General features: G+C 38.0%; 1 protein-coding gene across 1 annotated transcript; it reads right to left on the bottom strand.

Annotated features, from left to right (window-relative positions):
* Positions 1-31: 31 nt before the first annotated feature.
* Positions 32-8,939, bottom strand: LOC118158933 (phthiocerol/phenolphthiocerol synthesis polyketide synthase type I PpsD-like; the record flags this gene model as incomplete). The annotated part of the gene is made up of 8 exons (XM_035313595.1): positions 8,817-8,939; positions 7,944-7,972; positions 7,030-7,098; positions 5,245-5,398; positions 3,322-3,482; positions 1,801-2,004; positions 1,201-1,382; positions 32-941 (listed from the first exon to the last, which is right to left on the bottom strand). Coding segments are annotated over exons 3-8 (1,672 nt in total), but the record flags the coding sequence as incomplete, so codon positions are not given.
* Between the last annotated feature and the right edge of the window lie 1,170 nt (positions 8,940-10,109).

Below are 10,109 nucleotides of genomic sequence, written 5' to 3' on the forward strand. Positions count from 1 at the left end.
TGTTTCTGGAAGAGCGCTTCTATTTCCTTACACTTGTCTCTGAACAGAGGCTCTGAGCTCAGCATTGCCTCACTGAACTCCTTCAGCGTTACACCATTGCCACAGAACACAAACACCAGCTGTGGCTCCACCTTTGACATGGCAAATTCAGTGCTTCTTGCTGACATAACCTCTTGCTGCAAGTGTTGGAGAGAGTTTGTGACAAATGCTTTTCGGAACCTGTAGCTGGCATGGCTTCTTCTGCAGGCAGAGGTATAGGCCAGGCTTGGGAGAGTTATGGAGTTTCTTGTGCTCAGCTGGTCAGCTGTATCTGCGATTGTCATCTGAAGGGACTTACTAGAAGCTGCAGACAGCAGAACTAATTCCAGTGGCCTCTTAAAGGCAGGAAGAGGCTCTGGCTGCTTAACCTGCCTGACTACAACATGGGCATTGGTTCCTCCAAATCCAAAGCAGTTGATGCCAGCTACCCTTCCATACTCACCAGAGTCTTCCCAGGGCTCAACAGTTGTGGGAACTGCAAGGTTTAACTTCTCTGTATCAATGCTGCTCATCTCCTTTGAGTAATGCAAAGATGGAACAATCTTTCCATGATGCATCATCAGAAGCACTTTAATTAGCCCTGCTGCTCCAGCAGCTGATTCAGTGTGGCCAATATTTCCTTTCACTGAACCAATTTTCAGAGTGGGAGCTTGTGAAGATCTGTTTTTACAAATGATACTTCCTAGGCTTGCAGCTTCAGTAGGGTCTCCAGCAGCAGTTCCTGTACCGTGTGCTTCAATATACTGCACAACGGAGGGATTGACATGAGTTTCATAAATGCTACGCAGTAAGTTCTCTTGCTCTATTTGAGATGGTCTTGTGATTGGAGTTATAGACCTACCATTCTGATTTACTGCACTGATATTTATAACACCCCAGATTTTGCTGAAGTCTTCCATTGCCTGTTCCACAGGGAGAGAAAATTATCTTTAATAATCTCATACTTTTTCTGTATAGGAGAAAAGAATCAAGAACAGACAGAATGTAATATTAACTTTTAAATTTGTGGTGTCTTTCCCATGCTAGGGGAAGTGCATAAATGTTTTGTTAATATTAATATTAATCTTGAATTCAAAAAGCCTTTTTCTAGAATAATTATTAGAATTGGAAATACAAAATTCAAGTAAGCAACCAGTCTTTTAGGCTGCTTCACAATCTTACCTTTTTCAGTGGTTTGAGGAAAACAACACCACAGCCTTCTCCCCTTCCATAGCCATCTGCCTTTTTAGAGAAGGGTTTACTTATTCCCTCTGGAGAGATCATTTTTGCTTTACTGAGAGATACAAAGGTGCAGGGTTCTATTATGCAGTTTACACCACCACAAATAGCTGCTTCACAGTCTCCTGGAATAAAGCAGAAATATAGTCATGTTGAGAGGTCCAAGATGATAGACAGAAACATTTTAATTACCTATAACTTAATGGATTGAAAAGACAGTTATTATAGACAGACTCTATTAATAATATTAACAATTCTTTGAGATATTTTAATTTTCAGAATTGGAATCTCTCACTGAGGTACATCATTGAAAAAGTACCCAATACAGATCTCTAAAACTACATCAGGATATGGTTAAGAAAGTAACACAATTCCTTATAGGTTTCCTTCTACAGGTACGGTGGATATTTCTGAGGCACTAGAATCTTTTAGTTCTCTATCAGTAAAGATGAGTCTGCAGAAAGTGTTATTAATCCACTGAAGCAATTTTAAAATATGAAGTATCAATCCTTCATGTCTTTACCATCTCTTCAGTCCCATTACCTGATTTAATTGCTCGCAAGGCATAGTGCAGAGCAAAAAGAAATGATGAACAAGCAGTGTCAATTGTCAGCGATGGTCCAGTCAGATTAAACGTGTAGGACACCCGGTTAGCAGCTATGCTCATTGCTGTTCCTGTACCAGCATAATGATTTATTTCATCTGATGATTTGCTTCTTACAATTTCATAGTCTCGATTCATAAGACCTATAAAAATATCGAATATGTGTCACATTAACCTGAGCAAACAAAAGGGACGTACAGCTCTGAGCTTGATAATGATTTTGTTTTTCTGTTTCAGTATTAACCTACATAGCACTAGGACTCCTGTGGTGAAACTTTGCTTCTACTCAAAACAAAGGCCAGACTCCCAGCAATTTCTGCTGGATCCAACTTACACAAATATACCTAACACTTGAATTTTTAACCTGGAAAAATGACAGGCCTGTTCTGCTTGCTTAGCTCATTGTATGACACAGTTAAGTTGTGTGTAGCCTGTTTAGACTCCTGTATCTCAATTTAAGCAAGGTTGGTTTGGCTTAGCTATGGGAATAGATATTAAGAAGTTAGAATGAGGACAGCTGGGATAGAAATGCACAGATCATTACCTTCTTCAGATGTTCCAAGTTAAATGTCATAGCACAAGTCATACCAAGTATTTTTTTTAATGTACCTTTGTTTTGCTTGCTGTGATCCACTAAGCAAGGCAGTAATAGAAAAGAACAAGGCCTGTGCCTCTGAGAGAAGTCATTACCTCTCTCTGGAACACACATGCTTGGAGTACAGGGGATCTCAAGTCTATAGGCATGTGTGGAAAATGCAGTATATTTATTTATTATATATATATATATATATACATTTATATTTATATATTTATTTATATACATTTATAATTATATATTTATAATTATATTTATATATTTGTTTATTGAATATATATTTAAATAGGTGTACTGTATGTCCCAGAGCATGTCCCAGAGTAAAAGACAATCTAAAGAGTTTGTCTCTATAGTTTCATCAGCCTAACTATCCCAGAAAACTCCTCTTAAAATAGACACACATTTACACCAGCAAAAATGGGCTAGCTTCTCCACACAATCAGCTGTTGGACAAGTGCTCCTTGGTAGCATGTGACTATCTACATGCGAATTTCTGCTGGTTTCAAAGGATCTTAACCTCTACAACACCTTAACCACCATTATACTGCAAAACATCAAGGTGTCATCAGTCTGAGTTGAGAGTATCAGTCCTGGAAAGGGTTGGTCTAGGTGAACAGTTTAACTTTTTCCTGCATCAACTTCAGTGCTGCAAGACACTAACACAGACACCTAACAGTATATACATTAATTATATGATGATCTTCTAGAGTAACCTAATATTCTTTCTCCACCAAAAATAGCCAGTAGTGTCATAGTACTGTAGCCTTAAGTTCTCCAATGCCAGAGGTACATATAAAGTTTACAAAAGAGTGTTCCATTCTTTATGAGGTTAAAATGGACATTATTCACCATGAAATGTTCTTACCAACAAAAACACCTGTTTTGGTGCCACTGATGGCTTCTACAGGGACTCCTGCATCCTCTAGTGCTTTGTATGTGCATTCTACCAGTAACTTCTGTTGTGGATCCATGGATTCGGCTTCCATATTATTAATTCCAAATAGGTGGTTGTCAAATGTATTAAATCTGTTAAAAATATAAATCTCTTAGAAAATGGTACAATAGGTATACAAGATGCATTTATTTCTAGACCCAAAGTATGCATTTTTTGCAATGTCACTAAAAGCAAAGACCTAAGTGATGTTGAGACCACAGTTCCTATTTGTGAAATTCAGAAGGAAAAGATTATAAGCCAAGGACATTTTATTTCCTGCCACAAAATATGTATTTTTATCAACTATTTCACATTTCAGAGTTGTAAGACCACCCCTCAAAATTTTTATTTACACTGGTGAATTATCCCGCTGGTACCAATAGGACTCCTTCATTATGAAAATTTGCAGAATGAGAGACTCTCACTGCTGCAATGTCATCATAGTCATCATAGATATTGTCTTCTAAGTTATGTAAAGGCAATGTTGACCAGTGGCTTTATAGTTTAAAACCAATAGATATAGAACCAGCTCAGATGCTTCCAAGGGATGCCCATACCCCTCTAATAATAAATGGAAAATATTTTATGTTTATGTGTGTGTTTATCTTTTAAAAGTCTTTGAAATAAGTCACCCTTTCAAACAACCAAACCCAGACTTAATCTTGTATCCCACGATCCCATTCATATGGCCTTCCGTCTTTTCTTGATTTTAGTGGAAAATTAAATATCTATTAGGAGACTATTTTCGTAAGTAATTCTGGGTTTTACAATCCAAACCTGTTAAGTGTTAATCCCAGGAGCCAATAAGATTACTTCTGTGCATGTCAACTTCTAATTGGAAAAAAGGCATGAGGATTTGCAGGAAATGTGGATTTAAAATTAAAGAAACTTATATTGATCTGACTGTAGTTTGCTATTCTTAGCACTAGTAATAGCCCTCATACAGCTGTGCTCATATTTCTGATATAATTTCACATGAGACATCAGGGCACAAGTAAAGGGATACATACTGCAGGTTGTTTCTCCATGTCTTCTCTGTACACTAGGATCTTTACCTGGTATTTATATATACATAATCCCCCAGTATGATAAAGGACTGACTCAAATAAAAGGAGTGAATAACAAAAAAAAAAAAAAAAAAAAAAAAAAAGTTTATTTTTGAATATGTAACAGTATGAGACCAGGTAAAAGCAGGATTATTATTAAATTATGAATAGTTCAGGTTTGCAAGCAAGTGTAACACTCCAATCAAGCATAATATCCCTTTTTTGACCATCTAGCAAACAGACCTTCTTACTTGTCTCTAAATTGTCACAGCTTCATTTAAATTAAAGCCAGCATAGGATTAGGTCCTAAGGTCCAGCAGAGCTGGCCAACCTTCAGGCTGAAGCTGGAAAAGATTCACCAGGCAGTTCATATAGCTCAGAATCCATACTATGCCACCCTCCTCCAGAGTCTGTAAGTGGACATACAAATTCTCTGGCAGGCCGTAGCCCACCTCAGATCTGGTACATACCACCTCGTGCATAGTGTGCATGTACTCTGCATACCCAAAATGCATACACATCCGCTGTGTGACAGCTGACATCTCAAGACATGATGAATTTACAAGTTGGATTATGCAACCAAAGATCCTATGTGGCCTGTGAATAAATGTGCTCATAAATGTCATATAACAGGAACTCCTGCAATTTGATAACTGCAAGTTTGTTGTGTGAGAAAACCTGTCATAAAAGAAAACCTGTTCCTAGGTCCAATTTGTAAGGTCTCCCTGTGGCTTGTACTTTCTGAAAGGCTGGACACATTAGCCTAGATACAGAAAAAGTCTGTGCCACAGCACAGCAGCAGACTTACTCATTGAGAAGAGCAGCGCGTGTTGTGCATGCTTTTCCTGGCTTGTTACTGTCTGGATCATACCACTCTTTGGTGTCAAACCTCTCTGGGGGTATTTCTACGGTGCAGTTTATGCCTTCCTCCAGGACTTTCCAGAAATTGTCAATTCCTTCACCTGTTGTACAAATATTTCAAAGAAATTAAATTTTGTGCTCCCTTTCACCATATACATGTAGAAATGTACATGGAATGTTACATGAAACTCCCATGTATATATCTAATTTGCTGAATAAGAAACACCACAGACAAAGAAATTATTATTCTTTGGTGACAGGAGGATGGAAAGGAATGACTGATCCTTTCACTTCATGCTTAAATGTAAAGTTACCCCACAAAATTCATAACTTTTGTAAAACTCAAGAAGGTTTAAGATGTTTTTCCAAGCAAGTAAAATATCTCTAGCAAGTTGGCCATCAAAGAATCAGTGAATGGAGTTTAATCCAGTTGGCAGTGAGCCAGCAGTGACTGCAGATGGTCAAGAAGGCCAATTGCATCCTGAAAGGAGGTTTCCGCGAGGAAGGTGTCAATCTCTTTCCTTGGGTGACAAGTGATAGAACACAAGGAAACTGTCTCACATTGTTCCAGAGGAAGTTTAGATTGGATATTAGGAAGACTTTATTCACAGAGAGGGTGGTCAAACATTGGAATGGGCTGCCCAGGGAAGTGGTGGAGTCCCCATCCCTGGAAGCATTTAAGAGATGTGTAGACATGACACTAAGGGACACTGTTTAGTGATGGACTTGGTAGGTCATGTTGATCATTGGATTTGATGATCATGAAGGTCTTTTCTGACCTAAATGATTCTGTGATTCTATGGTTGAGATCCAGAACTCCAGCTACAGGTATTGAGGCTATGTCTATGCTATCCTCTTAGCCCTGAAAACAACTAACAAGGCATCCACACTATGTCCCACATTTATCCTCCTCCCAGCTTCCACTTCCCTGTGGCTAACCTGTGGCATGGTGGTGCTAACCTCTGGCATGCTGACCAGGGGAGCTCTGATGTGGGCCAACACTGGGTTAGAGACTGTGATAACAGTAACAATGCCTGCATGACAGCAATCCCACCTAAAGCTAGCCATCCCTGGTTAGTCCATCATCATAGACAGCCAAGGACACTAGTTACACACGGGGTAATTTAAGAGTTCCCATCACTCAACTTCTTTTGAGGCAGATTCATTAAAAAAGCTCTGAAGATGTGCAGTGCAGGATCAGGACACATGTTGCATTTATTGCATGGAGATGTAACTAAGAACAATGTATCTGAAGAGAGGCTCTGGAGGGTCTGGACCAACAAATGGCTTCAATCAAATTAGTGTCTAATGCTGCAGTAAGAAAATGCTGCTACAGATTTTATAGAGTTTTACTGGAGTACTGGCAGCTTCAGAGTAGCAGAAGAACCTAGAAAGCTCTCACAGCTATCTAAACATCTCCAACCATCTAATCCCAGAATGCAGAAACCTCAAATCATCCCTGACACATCCAGTCTGTCTGCATGAGTTTCACATATATAGCTCAATGCCCTGCCCACAGCCAGAACTGCAGGTCTCGCTCTCAGTGGACAAATTTGAACCAACTAATTCTCACCACAGTGTGACCTTTTAAAAAGATCCTACAAGTAGAAAAGCAATGAACTCTACAAAAGTAAGGGAGAAATATGTTCTTTTATGCCACCTCAACTTTAATAAGTGAATGTGCTTTTCAATATTCATTCAGTATCCTGCTTTGTATTTACCCAAAACTTACCTCCAGGAAAGTTGCATGCTATTCCCACAATAGCAATTTCATCTCCAGTCTCCATCTCCATTCTCTGGGCTGCACAATACAGGTATAAATGTCATTCAGAACAATCAATTATACATTTCTCATTAGATAAACATTAGTTTAAAGGGTGAATTTCCCACAAGCACATACACTTGTTCAAAGGTAGATTAATCTTGAGTGATCTACCCTTGGCTGTGATGAGAAAGGACACACTCCAAAGGTGACCAGACCTGCAGGGTATGTTTCTTTCACATTTGGAGGAAAATCCCCAACTAATTCCCCAGACTCCCTTATTCACAGGCACTCCCTTTTTTACTGTTTAACCTCTGCTACTCCTATCATCAGATAATCTGCTCTTGTGCCTTTTCTCTGATCAGCTGTGCTTCATACTTTGGGAGCAGTAGGGAAATATGCATTGACCAAGGCACACTTTCAGCTCTATCATCTTTATACTTTTCAGAAAACGGAGTCCCCAGGCAGACTCTGCAAGTTATTGGTTAAAATCAGACTAGCTAAACAGGCAACAGGTGTCTAAATCACCCTCCTCTGTGTTCAGAGGTTAACCCCCACAGACCATGCTCAAAGCCACCAACAGCTATGAGATTGCTGTTTTGCCAATAATGAGCAGTCTCCAAGTAGCACCACTACAGCTACACAATAACTTCCCTTTCATCTAATTTCTGGCTTCAGAGAGAAAGCTTCTTGTTGGGAAGAAATTCAAAATGAAAACATAACATTTTTCAACAAATACAATGACAAAGAAAGGACATTATACATCAAAAAAAAAAATCTCAGCATAGACTTTAAAGCTGATTTCTTTGTTTAATTCTGGGAAATGAAGTTGGAAGATAAAAATCAGTACAATGCAATTAATTAGAACTCACTAAGATGCCTACCTCAGAACTCCTGCTGGACTTACTTCATCCTACAAAGGGGAGAAGGGAAACATTGAAAAGGATTTTTAGCAATGCTTGGGAATTATAAGAATCTTATCTCAGTGATACCATGGTAGGTCCTAAAAGGCCCTTCAGCATTACTGACTGAAGTGAAGCAGGGATGAGGATGATTTACAGCCTCAGAGATCATCCATAGCTATGATTTCTAGGGGGTTAGTCTTGAAATGTGAAATTTAAAACCACTGTTCAGAATCATACTTTGAAAAATTTACTTCACAGTGCCAAGACAGAATTAGAAGGCCACCTAGTAAAAATAAAGAGACTAGGATATGGTTTTATAGGTGTAAGTTCTATTTTAACAACAATAATTCTAAAATGCCATGAAAGTTGTTTTCTTCTGGCTCTTTCAAAATCATCTCCATCTTGAAGAATGGAGATCCGTTCCAAGAAGTCAGAAAGAAATATGATCATAAAAACATGTAAACATTTGTGACTTGGGATCTTTTTCCCACACTGGACTCAGATTTTAGTTTCTATTTCTATTAATTTATTTAATTTCTATTTTGAATTTCAATTTCTATTCCATTTCTATTTCATACTTTATTGTTTATTTAATTTGTAACTAAAATCCATTTAATTTCTACTTGTGATCTATTGACTTCTGTGTTAATTCTATTTCATATTTTTATTTCACTGCCAACCTGAAGCTGCAAAACTCAACATAGATACTCTTTCCACAAAGGTACTTTGAAGCATTTTTTTTTAAGTGAGCACCTAAATAGCATATAATAGAAAAATAAGGGCATTCCAATTTTAACATAAAATATGCCTTTGGCATCTATAGAATTATCCAGTGAGATATTTAACTCTTACCTTATATCATCCCGGTAGGGTGTACTAACAGGCTGAGTCTTTGGAAGTCCTTTATATAGGGTTCTGGGAGGAGCTTTCATATTCAAATACATGCTGAAATGTTGTGAAAATGTGAACGCTTTTTAAAGGAAAAAAATGAGTCATTGTCATTAATCAGTAGCTCAGACTAAAGTTCAAAACTCCTTCCTTGAGGTAGTACATTCTTGACGAAATCAAGTTTTATGCTAGGATAAAAGGAAAATCTGTCTTATCTTATCTTACCGGAGTTATAATTGCAGATACCATCCTTGCCATGAGATTGCCCAAAAAAGTTGTAAGAACATGTTTTAAAAGTCTCTCTCTTTAAAGCAGCATGTCAAATTGGTTTGTTAGTGATTCCAACAAATCTGAACCAGTACTTGAAGCCCTGTATGTTTCCTGGAGGCACCATTTGTGAAAACTAAGCACAAACTATTAAAACTTGTGTGTCGTGTATGATACTACTGTTGCAGAGCAGTAGTGTTTAAATATGCAAGTATAAAAAGCCTTGTCAAAAGACAAATACTGACAAAATATTTGAGCCCACCAAGAAATCAAAAGCAATATTGAGCTCTCCTTCTAAATACTCCTTTCTTAAAGCAAAACTTAGATTAGAAAATCCAGAAGCAAACTCTAAAGGCAGCAAGTCCATCAGACTCTGTTCGATGCCTTTAGAACTCTTCTTCATCTGATTTCACATCAACTACCCAAACTCAACTTTCTCCTTTTCTTATTTGCTAATTGAAATATAACCTTGGATGAGTCAAGAGAGTTCATATGTTGTTTCTTAGTGTCTTCCCTGGCTGTGGGACCCAATTCCTTCCAAAAAGTAAGAAGACAGCAACTGTCCTGAGAGGAAAAAAATTAAATTAATAAAATAAAATAATAAAATAAAATAAAATAAAATAAAATAAAATAAAATAAAAATAATACTGACACTTAATAGCTTTGAAATCTGCTCTGAAATCTCAAATTCTGCTTTCATTTTCATAGCTGTAAATCGAAGTCAACCACTTCTGAATTCTGAGCTTATTGGGACTTATTTATGGACTTCTACTAAATTAACCTACATGCTGTGTCCACAGTGTCATGACTAGGCTGATTCACAAGGTGGTTATTCTGAAGCTAACTTGACAAGCTTGAGAAGTGGGCCCACGTGAATGTAATGGGGTTCAACAAGTCCAAGTGTGGCACCTGGGCTGGGGCAGTCCCATACATGTGGGGGAGGCTGGGAGAAGAACTCATTGAGAGTAGCCCTGCAGAGAAGGACTTGGG

The sequence above is a fragment of the Oxyura jamaicensis genome, unplaced genomic scaffold (assembly GCF_011077185.1).
Source record: "Oxyura jamaicensis isolate SHBP4307 breed ruddy duck unplaced genomic scaffold, BPBGC_Ojam_1.0 oxyUn_random_OJ61624, whole genome shotgun sequence".
Classification (NCBI taxonomy): domain Eukaryota; kingdom Metazoa; phylum Chordata; class Aves; order Anseriformes; family Anatidae; genus Oxyura; species Oxyura jamaicensis.